Here is a 22,341-nt window from a genome sequence, read left to right as displayed (position 1 = left end):
CTTGCTGGATTTCTTCCTCTCTCGTAGGGATGTAGTCTTGAGGTACTGGACATCAGCTTTAGTCAACTACTTCTTCCTTCCTCTGCCTGAAATGTTCTTGAAGTTCAGTCTTCTGGTGATGCTTGAGGCATTTCCAGACAGCACTGTGGGTCACATGCAGTTTCTTTGCTATGGCTCATTATGAATGGCCCTCCTCCCACAAAACTTTCATCCTAATATGCTGCTCTTCTGTAGTTTCTCTCTCTGATGCCATTTCTGCCTGTTGCCTGGCTGTAGTCAGAGGATAAATATTTTTCTAATGAATTCTTTGTAGAGACCACATGATTTCATACCTGCCAACCTTGAAAAAATTTTATGAGTACAATTTTACAATTTCATGAGTACCCCCCCTCGCATCAACCTCACCCCAACCCGGTGCGCATGCGCCCCCACAGACCACAACCAGCAGACCAAAAACACACTTTCAATCCAGTTGTATTGATTGACCTTGGGAACATAGTTCAGTTTTGTAAAACATTCCTATTGATAGACTTTGGGAAACTGTTATTGATAGCTCTTGGGAACTTCCTTCTGTTTTGAAAAGCACAACAAACACTAAATGCATGTGCAAATGAAATGAAATTAAACCAGAGCCACTCTTTCAAAATAAATAACACCACATTAAATTAATACAGTATGTAAAAAAGGCACTTTCAACACAAAACATGGTATGCACAAATTTCCCATGCAATAGGGTTAGACTTTTGCATTTTTTAACATGTTGGAAGTATATTGCATTATACAGTAAAAATATTGCATTATACAGTACACTGCAGTATTTTGTAGTATGCCTTTTTCATGTGCAAACTATTGCATTTGCATTCGAAATACTGCATTTACTGCCGTAATACTGTAGAAAAAAGCATTTGATACTGCAGTACCACGCAGGTTTTTTCATAAGAGGGATGACCAATTTTCGACTTCACATCATCTGCAAACATTCTAGGCTACCATTGACAGAAGTTACCGACTGCCCTTAAGATACACAACACGCTACGTTTTGTTGAGCACATCAATAAAGTGGTACTTGTCATAGTGATTCAATGAGAGCGCGAGAGGAATTGTAATCAGGTTTCGTTGGTTACCGCATCATATATGCAACCTCGAGTGACGGCTTCGAAGTTAAATGAAGAACTAGCCTGTACTGTTGGTGTTGTAAATGCACAAAATAACGGCTAGGAAGCTCGAGTACACGTGAAACACAACTGTTTCTGTTACAAATATAGGAAGGCCGTGCATAACAGTAAAAGTGTTACGCACTGCCTTCCAGTTAGCTAAAACTTCTTATTGCAGTACTTTAACGGGCGTGTGTGGGACGGTGTTAGCATACCTGTTGCTCCTTGGTGACTGATGTCTATATCAATCTTGCACACCGTGCAGAATGCATGGCTGGGTAACTGCGACCGTGTGAGACAAGGCCACCTCTCCCGATAGCTTTCCAGAAATCTTTGGGGTTTCCGAACACGTTTGGCGCTCGGTTCGGGCTCCATATGTTCAGTTTTTGTCTGAAACATGCATGTGGGAAAGCCTGAAGTATTGCAGCATATTGAGTTGGTGAACGAGTATAACGTTCACGAGGGGTTAACAATGTCGGTTTATTGGGCTGACCTAATGTTTTTATTTTACCTTTCCAGTGATCTTTGCAGAATGGATTGTTGACCATCATTGATGAAATCTCTCTTCTCTAACCGACGTTTCAATCCCCGACTCGCTCTAGCCACCTGGCTGCACCGCTGCACTCAAGTCAGCGACGCGAAGGAGGAAGGGGAGGGGGTGAAGAGGGCAGAGCCACACGCTCTGGAAGAGGGGCGGGGGGATTGGGCAAAGCGTTCCATTCTGGCTTTGAGTTTTCTCACAGATCAGCGGTATCAACTTCAGCGAGAACTTGACTGAAATGCGAGTTCGGACGATATGCATACTGAAATGCGAGTTCGGACGATATGCGTACTTTTTAATGTGAAAACGTACAGTCGTACAATGAGGTAAAAATTCGTAGCGGCTATGCAAGATGCGTACAGGTTGGCAGGTATGTGATTTAGTTAATGGTTTTCACCTGTGGAATAATTAGCATATCAGGGTAGGATTGCCCAACAAGGAGTGATTAAGGTTGGTTTTGGGGCTAAACTAAAAAAGATACCATTTCCAATATTTTATGATGTTTATCGCACAACGATGGCCAAAACTGCTAGTGTTTTCATGGTTAAAGTATAAAATTGTGGTTAAAAGGTGTCTCTGTATCTTCTTAATGCATTTCAGTTGTCTTCAGTGCAGATTCTGATGTCATTTGCATGGATTAAGTATGCAAAAATCGATCTTTTCCTAGGCATTTCCATATTTTGTGCCAGTACTGGATACGAGTATGAGGGGTTTTTTTTTACTTCCTTGTGGGAGTAAACAAAATGGTCAGATACGAAGCCTGCAGGGCAAAATAAGACGAATGTTCATTAACATGACTGTGGCACTGCATGATGTATTTACAGTATTCTCTTAGGACTTGCCTGGTCAGGGTTGTTTTAAATTCAGCTACTTGTTTGCTTATCTTCTGGGGAACAGAATTTCCCAAATTTGTTATGAAATCACATGCAGGTACAAACAAAATTAACTGTCCACACAGTAAGAAAGAAAGTAAGTAAATAAAAATAGTCCAACGCACATCACTATTTGAGCTTGCTGACAATTATGGCATTTCTAAATCTAGACATTTTTCCCCCCCAATGCCATCCATAGAGGATTCATATTTAATTAAAAAAAAAAAAAACACAACACCCCCCACACACACACACACACCAAATGGCAATTTAAGCATAACTAATTTGCTGAAGAAAACCATTGGACCCAGAGGAAACCTACACTGACGGGGGAGAACTTGCAAAACTTCACACAGACAGCAACCCGAGCTTAGAATCGAATCCAGGACCCTGGAGCTGTGCCACTGTGATGCCCCGAAATCCATATATTTGGACTCCTGTCTCTCACACCCACTGTCTCTTATTGAACATCCCATTCCAGGGGCATAATGAGGGGCATACTCTCTGTCCCCTATTAAATCACAGCTGGTTGGGATCTTCTGCGAGCTTATGCATGTGGTGAACAGAGCACATAGCACTGTCCTCCAGGTGTGTTTTGCTATCATGACACAGTATAGCGAACCCCAGCCAGACAATGATGAAGCTTACTGATGTTTCAAGAAGCATTTATTATGTTCAGCCGTCATCCTTAATTTGAACACAAATATACTTCCTTTCCTTCACAAACACCGTAAGAGCTGCAGATGGATAAATAAAATAAGCTCTCACAAGCATAAACCTTTCCATAATGCCAGTTAACCACACGTGTACATTTATCAAATATTCACTCACACATAAATCGGTCAAAGCACATGAAAAGCTAGAAAACCAGCATTAACACGACATTACAGCTTATCCATGTAGCACCCTTTCGCATAAGCTAACCTTAGCATGGCTAATACAACAACGATATATGTAAACACCCTTTCGGCAGTTAATTAGGATAACACATCACAGCAAACAGTCATAAAAAGTTGAAACACACAATACCTTGTTCCCATTTCCAGTTAGGCGCTTAATTATCCATAATGAAACTTTACATTGCAAGGCAACATCTTCAAAACACCTTTTCCTTCCGTATACTCTTCAATTAGCTGCCGTTCATGTGTGAACGCCTATGGGCAAGTTGCTGACTCTCAGATGAGAGTACGCCAGAAGGGCTTCAAAATAAAAGAACTGAAAACGTAAAAGGCACTAACAAAAATAAAACTTACAGGAAGTAGTTAACTTGCTTATATACCATCAATAAGAGTCATTTACACTCCCACCAATCATGAGTAAATAATGGAACAGTATACGGTTTACGTCAGGCACGAATGATTTCAAACTGAAAATGACCTTCCCTATACAAATAACTTGTTTAGAAGGTGGAAAACCCTTTTAAACCATGAACTATGAGCTTACAAGCTATAGCTAGAAGGTATTATTAACTATAGGGTGAACAGGCTTAAATCAGTCGACAGCAGCAAGACTAGCTTCTGAACTGGGTGTTCCACTTCAGACATCTTGTGGAGACGCTCCTCTTTCTTGCCAAGCTTCATGTCATCGAGGCAGACCTTAAAGGAACAGTCCACCGTACTTCCATAATGAAATATGCTCTTATCTGAATTGAGACGAGCTATTTCATTATGGAAGTACGGTGGACTGTTCCTTTAACTCTCCTTACTAGTCCGTCTTTGTCAGTAGTGGTTTCTGAAACTCTGCCCAACCTCCACTCGTTCCTGTGCACATCCTCTCCTTTCATCATTACGATATCTCCAACTTGCAGATTTCTCCTGGGAGTATGCCAGCGCTGTCTGAGGGCAATGTTGGTCAGGTATTCCTTTCGTCATCGACTCCAAAACTGTTCTGCCAGGTATCGAACATGTCGCCACCTTTTCTTGCTATACATGTCTTCTCTGATGAACTCACCTGGAAGAGGCAAGGCCTTGACAGGTTTCATAGTTAGGAGATGATTAGGGGTGAGTGGCTTGAGGCTGTGTGTGTGGGGGGTGTCACTGAGGTTGTTAACAGTCAGTGGACAGCTGTTGACGATTGCCATATAGCTTCATAGAGGAAAGCTCGTAGCAAAGCATAATTTAGCCTACCAGAAGAAAGAGCAAGCGTGGCCTTAGGATGCCTTTCACTGTTCTAATCTGTCTCTCCCACACCCCTCCGACATACCTCGAATAGGGTGCATTCATGCTGAACTCGCATTGTTTCTCAACAAGAAATGCAGCCAGCCAGTCTGCACTGACACTTTAGAGCTTCGAGTTCCTTTTTGGCTCCAACAAAGTTGCTTCCTTGATCAGACTTGATTTGACAAACAGTGCCACGTTTGGCAATAAAAGCATCGTAGGTCATTTATGAGGGCGTCGGTGGACATGTCATCAAGCATCTCAATACGGATGGCACGGGAGCTAAGGCAAGTGAAGAGAAGACCATACACCTCTTGTTCTCCTTTCTACCCTGCTTTGTAAAAAATGGACCAAAGTAGTCCATTCCACAGAAGGTAAGGGGGGGGGGGGTGATGGTTCCATGAGTTCAGGGGGTAGATCAGCCATTCTTTGCTCTTCCCTTGGTTTCCAAAGCAGTCTACAGGTAACGCATTGACAAACGTAGGATGCTACTGCCCAATTGATGCCAGGAATCCATGGGACCTGATGTCATGAATGGTAAGACCTTTGCCTTGATGTTTCATCCTTTCATGGTGATGAGCAATGATCATCTTTGCAATGTGATGATCCTTGGGGACGACTGCAGGGTGCTTGATGGAGTCGGGAAGAGAAGAGCTGCACAGCCTACCTCCCACCCCTTAGGATGCCATCTTTGTCGAGGAAGGCATCAAGTGAGTATAATGGATTTTGAGATGGTAGGGGGATCCCTTTGCTCAGCAGTTTCAACTCCTCTTGATACACATTTTTCTGCAGGTCTATGATTATGCAATGTTCTGCATATTCTCGTTCTGTTACAGTGGTGAGACTGTTTGATCTGTTCTTGCTGATGCACCTTAGTATGCGTGCAATAGCTTGAGTAGACAGTGACCAAGATGAGAGCTTAGACAAGCAATCAACAAGGCTTACTCATTCTGTGGTTCTTGTGCTAAGCACTAGAGCACTTCTGACCTCTGGACCTCCAATCATTAACTCTGCAATCTCAGCAACAGGCAGCTTCATTTCCTTGTTCCATAAGAACTTGGGTCCAGTGAGCCAGGTGGATGAACGAAGCTCGCTGGGAGTCAAGCCCCTAGAAGCATGGTCAGCAGGATTCTCCTTGGTTGGGATGCATCTCCATTGCTGAGGGGGCGAGCTGAGATGAATCTTCTGAATGCGATTAGCCACAAAAGGTGTGGAATCGTCATGCTTCATCGTTGATATATCCTAAGATCACCTTAGAATCAGTCCAGAAGAACTCCGCAGTCCCAGTAGATGCAAATTCATCCCTGAGCATGTTGCTTATCTTCACAGAAACAACTGCGGCTGTTAGTTCCAATCTCGGAACAGTTGTGACCTTGGATGGTAAGACGCGTGCCTTTCCTACAACTAAGGCACAGTGAACATCTCCCTCTTCATTTTGAAGTCTCAAGTACGAGCACTGGCCATAACCCTTAAGGCTAGCATCCGAGAAATGATGCAGCTCTGTCTTTGTGACCTTTCCAAATCCAGCAGGTGAGTAGGTACGGGATATGGTAACATTATCTAATTGGGCTAGATCACTTCTCCACTGTTCCCATTCTGGACGAAGTTCGTCTGGGAGAGGATCGTCCCAGCCTGTGCCTCGCCTACACATCTCCTGAAGAATGATCTTCACTTTGAGCAGAACAGGCGCCACAAACCTGAGAGGGTCATAGAAGGAAGCCACTACAGACAGGATGCCGCGGCGTGTTGCAGGCTGATCCTTTAGGCTGACGTTAAGCCGGAAGTGGTCGGATTCCACATCCCACTGAATCCCTAGGACTCTCAAGTGGCAGGTTGTCGAAGGTGAGGTCCAGATTTTTCACATTAGTTGCTCGTTCTGAGGGTGGTATACTCTCTAGAACGTCTCTGTCGTTCGACACAAACTTGTGTAGTCGCAGACCACCCGTGGTGCACAGTTTGCGAGCTTCTCTGGCAAGCTGAATAGCATCTTCAGTGCTTTCAACACTGGCAAGCCCATCGTCTACATAAAAACCCCTCATGATGAACCGGGAGCCTTTAGGGTAGAGGCAGCGTTTCTGCCAGAAAAAAATTCTGCCGGTCAAAGTGACCGGCAGAGGTTTCACCTTCCGGACATTTTGATAACATGCCGGTCAAATATTCCATCGTTCCTAATTAGCCTAGTGCAGAAAAATTGGAAGTAGACTAGTAGCTTAAAGAATGACAATTTAAATGGAGCGCGGACACATGATCATTGCTTTGGCTATGTTCAATTAGAGCAGACATTCTCATATTTTTCGATCCTCTTGTGAATCCATTGCGTTGTCCGGTCTTTTCACAGTGCAAACAGAACACTGTTTCGTTACCACCAATTACCTCACATCTCAGCCATGGGAACTTTTCACTCCATTCCGAACGAAACCCCTGACACTTTTGCTTTTTCTCTGGAGGTGGAGCTGTCGGCACATCTGGGACAGAGCGTTGATCATGGGATTCACCATCACCTCTCTTGTGAGTCGCATCTGGCCTCTGAAAAAAAAAAACTTTTCAGGCTAGTCTGCCTGGGACCGGCCATATTTTAACTTAGCCTAGGTATTTGTTTGTTAGCAGAAAACGTTAGCCGCGTTCACTAAACAAAGTGGTTGTCATGTTTATTTTTACGCAGATTACGCTGTAGAATCTCTGCTGCAAACAAACGCTGGTCAGCCAATCACACATGTTCCTTCCGATGTGTTTTTATTAGGTTAAATTATTTTATTTTAATATTGTGTTACTACATTAGACCTAAAAGGTAGTATTATTCTGAAATTCAAATTGCGTTAGAGAGACGGGATTATTAGTCAATTTCAATCAGACAATTTGACCGGTGAGATTTCATTTTCTCTGGCATTTTTTTTTTTTCCCCGGCCAATGTCCGGTAATTACCGGACAACGGAATGTCTGGGTAGAGGTTGCTATTCTCTTTAGCTAGATGCTTCAGCCCGTAGTTTGCACGTCCAGGAGAGGAAGCAGCACCGAACAGATGCACCTTCATCTGGAGCTCGCTGGGTGGTGAGTTCAAGTCTCCTTGCTTCCGACAGAGAAAGAGCAGGTAGTTGCAATCAGCCTCGTTCACATGAAATTGATGGAACATTTTTTCCAATGTCACACATCAGAGCAACAGGGTGTTGTCAAAAGCAAATGAGAACACCACTCAACTTATTCAGCATGTCAGGACCAGAGAGGTGGTGGTCATTTAGGCTGGTTCCTTTGCATCTGGCGGCGCAATTGAACACTACGCGAAGCTTTTCCGGCTTCTTTGCATGACGAACACCGTGATGGGGAATGTACCATCTCTCACCTTCACTCCCACCATCTTCAACCTGCTCTGCATCTCCCTTCTCGATTACCTCCTCCATGAACTGGACATACTGCTCCTTATACCTTTCGTCCCATTGCAGTTTCCTTTTGGGGTGGTTGAGGCGTATCATGGCTGAGTCTTTGTTGTCAGGCAAGCTAGGTCTGTTTTTGAAGGGCAAGGGCATTTCATAGTGGCCATGCGTGTTTTTCCGTATACTCTCATCTAGCTTATGGAGGAAGGCGATGTCTTGTGACACTGCTTTGCTGTCTTCACTGCCATCCTTGAAGTCAGATTCTAGAATGCAAATAGCATTGGCAGAAGTTACCAGAGGCAGCTCTTTAACCGTGATTTTGTGACACAGGCGACTTGTGCTCAACGGATCATGGCCTTGGGATGAGCGCCCCACAATAGTCCATCCCATGTCTGTCCGTATTGCACAGGGTTCCTCATCTCCTCCTAGGATGACCTGCCTTGGTGCCATGGCTCTGGAGCAGTTGTAGCCTATAAGAAGTCCTACTTCACAGTCCTTTAGTGGTTGGATTTCGTCTGCTAGTTCTCTGAGATGACTAAATTGTTTAGCCGTCTCACAAGTGGGAATGTGAGCATGGTTAACGGGTATGCAATCCTTTGTGTAGGCAACTGGAAGATCAACCTGAATAGCAGAACTGTATCCCCTTACACAAAGGCCAGACACACACTCACTTGGGAGAACTGTGGTTTTTTTCCCCCCCACTCATGGTGGTCAACTTCAACTTCACTGGATACTTGTCAGCAATTAGACTGTCGCTCACTTCTTGGCCGACGAATGTTGTATCACTTTGAGTGTCGAGTAGAGCATAGACAAGCTTCTCAGCTGTTGAATTGTTTAGTTGACACCCACACTGGTATTACCATCGATGTGTAGGATGAGCCTTCACCTGTTACACTGAGTGATGTTGCAGCAGCAGCACTTGGATTCATCCCTGTTTCAGATGAACACCTTTCCTTTCCATAGTTGTAGTCATGGAAGACTGTAGGATGCCTTCCTTTGCAGTTGTTGCAGCAGTGACTATGACGACAGTCTTTTGCACCGTGTCCAGATTTTAAGCATCCGTAACAGTTTCTTCTCCTTTACGTAGTTCTGTCGTTCTGCCAACAACATCCCTGTGAACTTGGGACATGCATGAAGTTGGTGTCTGTTATCTTGACAAAGGATGCATGGAGCTTTAGCCCTTTTCTGGCCTGACCTTTGATTTGTGTTGTCTGTAGCTGTGTGAGTGGTGAGAACACTGGCCTTGTTTCTCTTTGTGTCTCAGATTTCTCTTAATGTTCGAGTCTGAGGAATGAAGAACATGAAGCAATGTAATTGGATTGCAGGCAATCTCAGCTTCAGTTGACACAAATGTTGCAAGTCCTTGAAACTTGGAAATTCTTGCTTCTCGTTCAGGCATTGGGTGACTTGTCGGTTCCAGCGTGAAGCTGCCCAGTCTGGTAGTTTGTGGGCAAGCTTCTGGTTCTCCTCACAGTCATTTAGTATGTCAAGACCCTTGACATGAGGCATGGCATCTTGACAGGCATTCAGAAAATCTGAGAAGTTTGAGTCCTTGAACATCCTTAGGTTGAATCCTTGGCCAATTGGTGAGCTTCTCTCTGAATGCTCGCTGAATGGCGAATGGCTGGCCAAAGCGACAATTCAGCTTGTTCCAGGCCTCCTGATAGGCTTCATCACCATTCCGGAAGAAAGTGCCTTCTAGCACCTGGCATGCTGGACCACCAACATATTTCTTCAGATATTTTTTTTCAACTGGTGTGATTGCTCTTTGGTCAATGAGTGAGGTAAACGCTGCTTTCCATTCAATAGTGGACCATGTTCTCTACCTCCATTGTGGACGCAGCTGTTCGGAGCTGTGGCCGCAAGGTCTCCGGTGCCTGTCGTGGCGGCAATCCCCGAACCCAGTGGTGGACACTAGAAGTAAGGGATGCTGTCAAGCTGAAGGAGTCTTATCGGGCCATGTTGACCTCCGGGACTCCTGAGGCAAGCTGACAGGTATAGGCAGGCCAGGCGTGCTGCAGCTCGGGCAGTTGCGGAGGCAAAAACTTGGAACTGGGAGGAGTTCAGGGAGGCCATGGAGAAGGACTATCGGTCAGCCTCGAAGAAATTCTGGCAAACCGTCTGGCACCTCAGGAGGGGGAAGCAGTACTCTGCCAAAACTGTTTACAGTGCGGGTGGGGAGCTGTTGACCTCGACTGGGGACATTGTTGGGCGGTGGAAGGACTACTTTGAGGATCTCCTCAATCCCATCGTCATGTCTTCCATTGAGGAGACTGAGGCTGATGACTCAGAGGTGGACTCGTCCATTACCCAAGCCGAAGTCACTGAGGTGGTTTGCAAGCTCCTCGGTGGCAAGGCACCGGGGGTGGATGAGATCCGCCCTGAGTATCTCAAGTCTCTAGATGTTGTGGGGCTGTCTTGGTTGACATGCCTCTGCAACATCGCGTGGCGGTCGGGGACAGTGCCTCTGGAGTGGCAGACTGGGGTGGTGGTCCCTCTTTTTAAGAAAGGGGACCAGAAAGTGTGCTCCAATTATAGGGGAATCACACTTCTCAGCCTCCCAGGGAAGGTTTACTCCAGGGTACTGGAAAGGAGAATTCGACCGATAGTCGAACCTCGGATCCAGGAGGAACAATGCGGTTTTCGTCCTGGTTGCGGAACACTGGACCAGCTCTATACCCTTCATAGGGTGCTCGAGGGTTCATGGGAGTTTGCCCAACCAGTCCATGTGCTTTGTGGATCTGGAGAAGGCATTCGACCGTGTCCCCAGTGGTATTCTGTGGGGGGTGCTTCGGGAGTATGGGGTTCGGGGATCTTTGCTAAGGGCTGTCCGGTCCCTGTACGAACGGAACAGGAGTCTGGTTCGCATTGCCGGCAGTAAGTCAGACCTGTTCCCAGTGCATGTTGGACTCTGGCAGGGCTGCCCTTTGTCACCGGTTCTGTTCATAATTTTTATGGACAGAATTTCTAGGCGCAGCCAGGGGCTGGAAGGAATCATGTTTGGGAACCACAGGATTTCATCTCTTTTTGCGGATGATGATGTCCTGTTGGCTTCTTCAAACCAGGACCTTCAGCATGCACTGGGGCGGTTTGCAGTCGAGTGTGAAGCGGCTGGGATGAGAATCGGCACCTCCAAGTCCGAGGCCATGGTTTTCGACCGGAAAAGGGTGGCTTGCCCTCACCAGGTTGGTGGAGAAGTCCTGCCTCAAGTGGAGGAGGAGTTTAAGAATCTCGGGATCTTGTTCACAAGTGAGGGAAGGATGGAGCGTGAGATCGACAGGCAGATCGGTGCAGCCTCCGCAGTGATGCGGTCGCTTTACTGGTCCGTCGTGGTGAAGGAGCTGAGCCAAAAGGCGAAGCTCTCAATTTACCAGTCGATCTACGTTCCGACTCTCACCTATGGTCATGAGCTTTGAGTAACGACCGAAAGAACAAGATCACGGATACAAGCGGCTGAAATGAGTTTCCTTCGCAGGGTGGCTGGGCACTCCCTTAGAGATAGAGTGAGAAGCACAGTCACTCGGGAGGAGCTCGGAGTAGAGCCGCTGCTCCTCCACATCGAGAGGAATCAGCTGAGGTGGCTCGGGCATCTCTTTCGGATGCCTCCTGGACGCCTCCCTGGGGAGGTGTTCCAGGCATGTCCCCCCGGGAGGACGCCCCGGGGAAGACCCAGGACACGCTGGAGGGACTGTCTCTCGGCTGGCCTGGGAACGCCTCGGTGTTCTTCCTGTGGAGCTGGCCGAGGTGTCTGGGGAAAGGGAAGTTTGGGCTTCCATGCTTAGACTGCTGCCTCTGCGACCCGGTCCCAGATAAAGCGGAAGAAGACGAGAATAGCAAGCAAATCACTATGGTTTGAGGAGAATCATACACTTTGGGCCATGCTGTTATATGAAAATATAATCACGTGGCATAGATTTTTACACACACCCATCGTGTGATATTCCATACTTTTTTTTGTTCAGGTTAATCAGTTTATAATGACTAAAGTGGTTGCGCGGGAGCAAGGCTGCGCGAGAGCGGACCGAGAGGTTGCGTGGGAGCAAGGCTGCGCGAGAGCGGACCGAGAGGCTGCGCGAGAGCGGACCGAGAGGCTGCGCGGGAGCAGGCCGAGGGGTAGCGCGGGAACGGGCCGCGTAACAACAACCAACGCAATGCCCCCGAAGGAAGCTCCTACAGTCGAGGAGATAGACGATATTAAAAAAATCCCTCGACTTTCTGGGTGAAGAAATCTCTGCTGTCAGGATGGAGCAGAAGACCATCCTGGACCTGGTAGAAAAGGTCAAAGCTCTGAGGCTGCAGAACACGGAGAAGGAAAAGAGGATCGCCATTCTCGAGAACCGAGTGGAGGAGCTGGAGCAGTACACCCGGATAAATGACATCATTGTGACCGGACTGCAAATTCAACGCTGCTCATATGCTGGAGCAGTGGCGAGAAGAGATGGAGAGGAACTGAACGAGGAGGATGCTAACTCTGTGGAGCAACAGGTGTTAGCATTCCTGCATTCTAAGGGGATTGAGGTAAAAAGCACTAACATCGAAGCATGTCACCCTCTCCCACGGAGAAGCAACACAGGCAAACCGGCGGTAATAATGAGATTTGCCAACAGAAAGCATAAGATGCAACTGTTAAAACAAGGGAAGAAACTGAAAGGCTCAGATTTTTTTTAAATGAGCACCTAACCAAAAAAATGCAGACATTGCAAAAAAGGCGAGACTCCTGAGGAAACAGGGGAAAATCCAAAACACTTGGACACAAAACTGCAAGATTTTCATCAAGCTGAAGGGATCTCCAGAAGAGGCCAAGATCTTGGTCATCCGAGATATTGGGGAACTGGACAAATTCTGAGGGAGCCAATCAAAGCAATTTACAATCATGACACAAGAACTGGACACTTTCCTTTATACTGAGCACAAAACACAAGATATGGAAAATAATATTGATCCGGAAAATAATCTTTTCAGCAACATCAATATCAGCTGCCAGTATTACACTGAATATCAATACAATGCAAAGATCAGAGATGGAAATAAGATATCAATTATTCATTTCAATACCAGAAGTCTGTATGCCAATTTCCATAAAATGAAGGAATATCTCAGTCAGTTCAATACTCCATTCAACATAATAACCATATCAGAAACTTGGATCAACGATGAGATGGGAGTAGATTTTGAGCTGAACGGGTATGAATTAAATTATATCAATAGAAAGAACAAAAGAGGTGGGGGAGTGGCAATATGTTGATAATAGTTTGGAATATAAAATTAATAATAAAATGACGGTAGCTGTTGATGATTGGATGGAGTGTATTACAATAGAAATATGTTGTGAAAAAATGAAAAATATAACGGTGAGCTGTATATACAGATCTCCTGGATCAAGCATAGAAGTTTTTATAGATTGGATGGAAAGTATGTTTATAAAATCAACTCAGAAGGTCATGTACATCTGTGGTGATTTTAACATCGACCTCTTAAATCATAAGAAACACAAAATGACAGAAGAGTTCATTAACTCAATGTTCAGTATGGGACTGTACCCAACTATTACCAGACCAAGCAGGATCACTTCTCACAGCACCACTTTAATAGATAATATATTTACTAATATCCTGGAAAATAATAGAGAGTGGACTACTATTAACAGACATCAGTGACCACCTACCTATTTTTAATGTATATTACTGTAATTATAGCAAGAAAAAGGATACTAAAAATTATAAAAGAGTGAAAACTGAAGAAACCATGATTGCACTAAAAAATGACTTAATGATACAGGACAGGAATGTAGTTTATAAAGAAAAAGATGTTGATAAAGCATATGAGGAATTTTTAATAATATTCAATGAACTATATAATAAAAATTGTCCTATAAAGAAATACAGTAATATACATAAATACACAAATAGTCCGTGGGTCACCAAGGGGCTACAAAATGCCTGCAAAAAGAAAAATATATTATACAGAAAATTCTTAAAGCATCGAACTATAGAGGCAGAGGAAAAATATAAAAAATATAAAAATAAATTAACTAATATTATGGGGATATGTAAGAAAGACTATTACAATAAATTAGTGGAGAAAAATAAAAACAATATTAAAGGTATATGGACTGTACTAAATGGTATTGTGAGAAATGGATCCAAAACTATAAATTACCCGGAGTACTACACTGAAAATGATAAGACCAAAAATAATATGGAGGATGTGGTGAATGGTTTTAATCAATTCTTTGTAAATGTGGGACCAGATTTAGCGGCAAAAATAAAGGAACCCAAGACAACACAATGTTGGGAAATAGAAGATTTGGGGGACAGAAATCCAAGTACAATTTTTCTAACTGCAACTGATGAGGAAGAAATTATCCAAATTGTAAGAAAATGTAAAAACAAAACCTCTGCAGACTGGAATGATATAGACATGTTAACAGTAAAGACAGTTATTGAGGGAATTGTGAAACCACTCACCCACATCTGCAATTTATCTTTTCAATTAGGTACATTTCCAGACAAAATGAAAATTGCAAAAGTGATATCATTGTTTAAAACTGGAGATAGACACCATTTCACAAACTACAGGCCTGTTTCTTTACTCCCCCAATTCTCCAAAATACTCGAAAACTTTTTTCAGATAGACTGGACAAATTCATTGAAAAACACAACCTCCTTACAGTCAGTCAATATGGATTTAGAACGGACAGATCAACATCGATGGCACTAATGGAACTAATAGAGGAAATCACAAAATGTATAGACAATAAAAAAATAGCAATTGGAGTATTTGTGGACCTAAAAAAAGCATTCGATACTATTGATCATAGTATATTATTAAGTAAACTAGAAAAGTGTGGTGTTAGGGGAGTTGAGTGGAGCTGGCTGTTGAGCTATCTAAGAAACAGGCAACAGTTTGTGCAGATAGGTGACCACAAATCTGAATTCATGAACATTACATGCGGGGTACCACAGGGGTCAATATTAGGTCCGAAATTATTCATAATATATATCAATGACATATGTACAATTTTGCAAGTACTGAAATTTGTTTTGTTTGCAGACATCAATATTTTTTGTTCCGGTGAGAATTTGCAGCAGACTTTAGAGATAATCACAACTGAAATAAATAAACAAACTATGGTTTGACAAAAATAAATTATCATTAAATCTAAGCAAAACAAAGATTATGTTGTTTGGGAGACACAAAATAGATTGTAATGTAGAATTGATAATAGACAATACTAAGATAGAAATGGTACAGGAAATTAAATTTCTTGGTGTGATTTTGGATCCTAAAGTCTGCTGGAAACCTCATGTAGGATACGTACGAGCAAAACTGGCAAAGTGCTCGGCAATTCTGTGGAGAACAAAATATATTCTTGATTGTAAATCTTTGCATACTCTATATTACTCATTATTTTTGCCATATCTGACTTATTGTGTCGAAGTCTGGGGAAACACCTACAAAACCACTCTGCAGCCGATATGTACAATACAGAAAAGAGCAATAAGGACAATAAACAAAACAGGATACAGAGATCACAAACTCACTATTCATAAAATCACACGTTGAAATTTATGGATCTGGTCAAATTCAGAACAGCACAAATAATGTACAAAGCAAGAAATAATCTACTGGCAAAAAATATACAAGGAATGTTTAGTGAGAGAGAGGGGGGATATAATCTAAGGGGAGACCTAAATTTTAAAAAACCAAAGGTTAGAACAAATATGAAAAGCATGTGCGTATCGAGCTGTGGGGTGACTTTATGGAACAGACTGGAGACAGAAATAAAACAAAGTGCAAATATAAATCTGTTTAAAAAAAAGGTACAAAAAAATATTTTTAAAAAAGTATATAGAAGAGGAAGTATGTTAATGGAGGATGATGAGGGATAAATAGAATAGGGTTGATTGTTATATTAGAACTAACTTAGTATATGGTATATATTTATTTATGGGGATAGATATCTTCATAGGCGGCACGGTGGTGTAGTGGTTAGCACTGTCGCCTCACAGCAAGAAGGTCCGGGTTCGAGCCCCGTGGCCGGCGAGGGCCTTTCTGTGTGGAGTTTGCATGTTCTCCCCGTGTCCGCGTGGGTTTCCTCCGGGTGCTCCGGTTTCCCCCACAGTCCAAAGACATGCAGGTTAGGTTAACTGGTGACTCTAAATTGAGCGTAGGTGTGAATGTGAGTGTGAATGGTTGTCTGTGTCTATGTGTCAGCCCTGTGATGACCTGGCGACTTGTCCAGGGTGTACCCCGCCTTTCGCCCGTAGTCAGCTGGGATAGGCTCCAGCTTGCCTGCGACCCTGTAGAAGGATAAAGCGGCTAGAGATAATGAGATGAGATATCTTCATATTTACAGGGATAGGTATGTAGTAGATATTTATTTTTGTAATTATATATTTATATGGATATTTATGAAGTGTATATATGGAATGAAGTATATATTTAATTTTGCAACTAAATATTTATATAGATATTTATGACACACACACATATATATATATATATATATATATATATATATATATATATATATATATATAAATAAAAGTGTGTGTGTGTGTGTGTGTGTGTGTGTATTTTTTATATATATGAATGAATGAAGAGTTCAGATGCAAAACTCCCTAAATCCATTTGACCACTTTTTGAGAAAAAGGCCATTTTTTATCAGGCCTTCATATTTAAGTATAGAAAACTAGTTTTATTTGAAATCACAAGGTTATTAGTTAGTGAAAAATATATGTTAATCTCACAAATGTTACTTCAGCCAAATTACTATTTAGCAATTATTTTTTTATTTAGTGTCAAAACCAGCCAAATCCCTATGTGGTTTGTGTGCAAAAACCTCTAAATCCATTTTTTCCTTACAGACATAGGTAAGTGTTACAAAACCACCAAAGATACAATTGAAAATATTGAAAATTATGATACCACACATATGGGGTGGTTGTGATGGTGGTGTGGTTGGCTCACTCATAGCTAATTTAATATGGGACCTATGATCATGAGCAAATTGCACCATATTTTTAGGTAATACCTAATAATACCAACACCTCTCTTCATAAATGAAGGCAGAAGGCCTGTCATGTCAAAATTTAAGAAATTCAAAATCCACACAGTGTAATCACAATGCCAATAGGTTTATTTTCTTCACATCAGTGGACTTTCTAAGCAGGTGATACAAAGTACTACACCCAATAAAATACATTGAAATAAAACTAAAGTGCAATATAAAAATCTTATGTAAACATGAAAATCTATACACAAAATATACAGCAGCAAGCAACGTTCTGCCAAGAAAGGTAAGTTTATGTCAGTACATTAACACAGTAACAGCAATAACAAAAACACAGCAGTGCAAAGAACTTAGATGGGTATAAATAAGTTAATGATGAAGATGAAATTGAGGTACAAGCCATCAAATTTATAGTATGAACAAAAGATTATTTAAGATGACAAAACTATTTTAGGTTTTTTTAAGATTATGAAACAGGTATGATAAGTTACATATTAAAAAAAACACAATTATGTTAAAAGTTCACATCAACTCAGCTTGTTCACCTGACGCGTAGTCTCTGAGTAAGCTTACGAGGCTGCTGCGTTTTTGTGTGTGAGAGTGGCTGAGTGTTTGTGTGTATTCTGCATGGAGAGTGTGTGTGTGCCCCTGAGAATGTGTGTGTAGTAGGAGTGTGCGCGTGTGTGCATGCATAATGTGTGTGTGTTCAAATGTGTCAGGTATCTCTCACATACTTCAGGATCCAAGAGCCCGTCCTTGGCGTATGCCACTCATCAAGCAAGGCTGGCTCATCTCATCTCATTATCTGTAGCCGCTTTATCCTGTCCTACAGGGTCACAGGCAAGCTGGAGCCTATCCCAGCTGACTACGGGCGAAAGGCGGGGTACACCCTGGACAAGTCGCCAGGTCATCACAGGGCTGACACATAGACACAGACAACCATTCACACTCACATTCACACCTACGCTCAATTTAGAGTCACCAGTTAACCTAACCTGCATGTCTTTGGACTGTGGGGGAAACCGGAGCACCCGGAGGAAACCCACGCGGACATGGGGAGAACATGCAAACTCCAAACAGAAAGGCCCTCGCCGGCCACGGGGCTCGAACCCGGACCTTCTTGCTGTGAGGCGACAGCGCTAACCACTACACCACCGTGCCACCCTGGCTGGCTCATTAATAATAAATAAATAAAATGATGAAGATGAAGTTGGAGGTACAAGCCATCAAATTCACAGTATGAACAAAAGATTATTTAAGATGACAAACGTGTTTTAGGCAATGACAATTATCAAACTCAGGTATGACGATGAGGTATGTAGTAATGTAATGATACACACAGAATTATGCATCTGACACGTATGTAGTCTCTGAGTATGCTTACGAAGCTGCTGCGTCTGAGTGTGTGTGTGTCTGTGTGTGTATATTCTGCATGAGCGCGTGTGTGCCCCTGAGAATGCGCGTGTGTGGGAGTGTGTGTGTGCAGGGAAGGCAGGAGAGTCATTGGAAACAATTTACTCATCCTCCAGATCTTGTGCAATGTCCCTGTCACCTGCACTTGACAAGACATCACTGTAAAACTCCTGCACAGTTGCAGGCACTCCCAACTCACACAACAGCTTCAGCACAGCCCTCTTCTTTGCCAGCTTCACACAGTTGGCATCAGGTAGAGGAGCCACCTCTTCCCTCTTTTCAGCACGGAATGCTGAGTAAAATCCCCGGCAAAAGAAGACTTGACATCCAGCCTTTCCCCACATATTTGAATGACCCTGGCGTCACTAATTTTGAAAGATCGTTGCTGGGTGGTGAAGGCGGCGGCTTCCTTCTTGAAATCATAGCACTGCCAATCTCTCCCATATTGATGGATATTGCCATGCCTGTGAAGTATGGATGCGTATTCGTCTGGCAGCAGAATGGTGGCGTGCTTTCTGATGTCTTGTTTGATCCTACCGAACACCCTGTCAGCTGGGAGGAAGCGGTGTCCTCGTACCGGAAAAAAAATAGTTGATGGTGAGGTGGGGGAACAGCTGTGACCGGAGGCCAAACAGCATAGACAGCACATTAATGTTCTTGTTTTGGCCATAGCATGAGTCGGAGAACAGGCGCAGGCACTGACACAGGTGGAGGTTGTCTGCAGCTACAGCTGTGAAATAGTGTTGGAGAGCTGAGGCAATCATGTTGCTGTCCTTCGCGTTCTCATACTCAAGCCATGTGTACAGGTGGATATCATGCCTACTTTGGGATTCTCCTCTGCCATGGTGACGCACCACTCCAAAGACATAGTAGTAGAGTTGCCTGGAGTAGTACGTCTGAACTATGGCAGATTTCGGCAGGACAAGGTTCTCCATGACGTCAAAGCAGACAGTGAAGGAATCCCCCACGTCATTCAGGATATTGTAGAACTGACGGGCACGGCGTCTGTGGAGGGAGTATTGCAGGATTTTCTCTCCTTCTTTTAAGCCAAGGTCATTCATCGCCATCCGGGACTTAACACACACGGAACATACATCCTTTGCCGGATGTCCGAAGGCCAAGTTGAAATCATATACGAAAATGTTCCAATATAGCGAGTAAGTCACTTGAAGGTGATTCTGCTCCGAAAAAAGGCGATGCATTTTTGCAACACTTGGGTCACTAGGCAGATACTTTCTGCCTGGAGCACCACGTCGGGCGTAATGGCTTGCTCTGCAGGCAAAGGACTTAATGTGACCTCTGATGACCTCCTTCTTGGCAGTTATTTCAGGATTTGGTCTTGAGCCTCCTCTTTTTTCTGGGCGTGCCTTGCCAGTTTGTAACCAGTGCCTGGCAATGCCCTGGACTCTCTCTTTCTTGACACCTATAATGACAATAAATGAGAAAGAAAGTTGAGAATTAAAATTAAGCTGACTGACTGTTCATTCTTGCTGTGAAAAATCAGGAGGAAGAAAAATTTTTCATTCATTCATGCAAATGATTTCAAAATATTTGAGATAATATGAAATGTCACAAATGCTTTGACCTTTTTTCATCTCCCATTTTTATACTTAATGATAGCATAAGATAATTAAACATGCCTTGACTTTTGATAGTTGTAAGTTAACTCTTTTATTTCATTTATGGTCTATGGTGATGTGTATCCAAGGTTGTGGTGGGGTGGGTAGGTGTTGGTCACTGAAACAGTACTGAGGTGGGGGTATGCAAAGGGGTGGGACGCCCACCACAGACTGCACTGATTTAAAACTGTCTACTGATCTACTGTATTAGCCTACACAAGCATCAGGGCATGGACAACTTAGGCAGAGACAGCACAAACTCGTGAAGGAAGAAACTGTATTGTACTTACAGAAAATGCTCATGAAGGACGCCTGGCAGACAGGAACCCTTGTTTTAGCTTCCTTCAGAACGGAGTATTTGATGGTCACGTCTCTCTGCCGTCTCTTGTCTTCATCATCAACTTGTTCCCTCCTCCGTTGAACCGGCATAATCTCCAAGTGGGACAGAAGTATAGCGTCCTGTTCAACTTTATCTTTAGATGTGTATAGCTGATTTTTAAAGTATGCCAGGTCGTTCTGAGTTAAGCTTGCCGCAGCGCACATCAACCTGTTGTGATTGCAGGCTATTCCATTTTCAGTATTTTCGCCACTATATCGGTTCATTTTCGCTTTATAGCAAACATGATTTTCAACAACGCGACGTTTTCTCCGCCCATTCACTGTCTGGAGGACAGGTTCATCCATGCCATCGTAATCCATGTTGGTATTATCTGCCATTTCACGAAATCTCCCTCTGAATAAAGTTGCAGCTTCCTTGATGAGACTTTGTTTACTAGCGTTAAAGCACGTGAGTGCAAGTGACGTTCTGATTGGTTGTTGAATATAGAGGCTTTTGTTGCTAAATCGAAGCGGCGTTTAGAGGGGTTTGATATTAAACCGATTTTTTAGACAAGACGGGGAGTGGTTTTTATTTTTTTACAAAAATGTTTTCATTTACATATACTAGATGTAACCAGGATTCACACAACATCCTTAACTCATTTTTTCACGGAGATGGCGTTTAGAGGGTTTTGCATCTGAACTCTATACATACATGCATGTACGTATAGAGTTCATGTACGTATAGAGTTCATGTACGTATAGAGTTCATGCATGCATATATACACACACACACACATGCATATATATATATATATATATATATATATATATATATTATATATATATAAAAAAAAATCTCCTTCTCACCCCCGGCGGGGGGGGGGGTGGTATCCATGTCATCCTCAAGCTCGGGTCCTCTACCAGAGGCCTGGGAGTTTGAGGGTTCTGCACAGTATCTTTGATGTTCCTAGGACTGCGCTCTTCTGGACTGAGGCTTCAGATGTTGTTCCTGGGATTTGCTGGAGCCACTCTCCCAGTTTGGGGGTTACTGCCCCAAGTGCCCCCACTACCACGGGGACCACGCAACCCTTGACCTTCCACATCCGTTCCAGCTGCTCTTTCAACCCTTGATACTTCTCAAGTTTCTCATGTTCCTTCTTCCTGATGTTGGCGTCAGCTGGGATCGCCACATCTATCACCACCACCCTCTTCTGCTCTTTGTCCACCACCACTATGTCCGGTTGGTTAGCCAGGATCTGTTTGTCAGTCTGGAAGCTGAAGTCCCACAGAATCTTGGCCCTGTTGTTCTCAGCCACCTTCTGTGGTATGGCCCATTGGGACTTGGGTATTTCTATTCCATACTGGTTGCAGATGTTTCTGTATACTATCCCAGCCACTTGGTTGTGCCTCTCCATGTACGCTGATCCAGCTAGCATCTTACACCCTGCTACTATGTGCTGGACTGTTTCAGGGGCTTCTTTGCACAGTCTGCATCTTGGGTCTGATCTACTCTGGTAGATCCTGGCCTCTATGGCTCTTGTGCTTATGGCCTGTTCTTGTGCTGCCATGATTAGTGCCTCTGTGCTGTCTGTCAGTCCTGCATTATCCAGCCACTGGTAGGATTTCTTGATATCAGCCACTTCCTCTATCTGACGGTGGTACATGCCATGTAGGGGTTTTTCTCTCCAGGTTGTCTGTTCCTCCTCCTCCTCTGCACTCTCATCAGGGTTCTGCTGCCTGAGACATTCACTTAGCAGTTCATCCTTTGGGGCCATCTTTCTGATGTATTCTCGGATTTTCGATGTTTCATCCTGGACCGTGGTCTTGACGCTCACTAGCCCTCGGCCTCCCTCTTTCCGCTTAGTGTATAGTCTCAGGGTG

General features: G+C 43.6%; 2 protein-coding genes across 2 annotated transcripts in view; both read right to left on the bottom strand.

Annotated features, from left to right (window-relative positions):
• Window positions 1-22,341, bottom strand: part of LOC132894680 (zinc finger protein 345-like) — a 141,004-nt gene that overhangs the window by 63,932 nt on the left and 54,731 nt on the right. The window lies entirely within an intron of this gene.
• On the bottom strand, window positions 18,077-21,246 carry LOC132894683 (uncharacterized). Its single transcript, XM_060934828.1, has 2 exons — window positions 20,430-21,246; window positions 18,077-19,943 (listed from the first exon to the last, which is right to left on the bottom strand). The coding sequence occupies exons 1-2, from the start codon at window positions 20,854-20,856 to the stop codon at window positions 19,069-19,071; spliced, it is 1,302 nt and encodes a 433-aa protein (XP_060790811.1). The 5' UTR covers window positions 20,857-21,246; the 3' UTR covers window positions 18,077-19,068.

This window comes from Neoarius graeffei, chromosome 11 (genome assembly GCF_027579695.1).
Source record: "Neoarius graeffei isolate fNeoGra1 chromosome 11, fNeoGra1.pri, whole genome shotgun sequence".
Classification (NCBI taxonomy): Eukaryota; Metazoa; Chordata; class Actinopteri; order Siluriformes; family Ariidae; genus Neoarius; species Neoarius graeffei.
This window is presented reverse-complemented; position numbering and strand designations above follow the sequence as displayed.

Bases quoted from the DNA above. Each gene is read 5' to 3' on its own strand.
- LOC132894683 (XM_060934828.1), bottom strand. From the start codon at position 20,856: ATGGCAGATAATACCAACATGGATTACGATGGCATGGATGAACCTGTC. The intron at 19,944-20,429 runs GTAAGTACAATA...TTGTCATTATAG, and splicing joins GTCCTTCATGAGCATTTTCT to GTGTCAAGAAAGAGAGAGTC.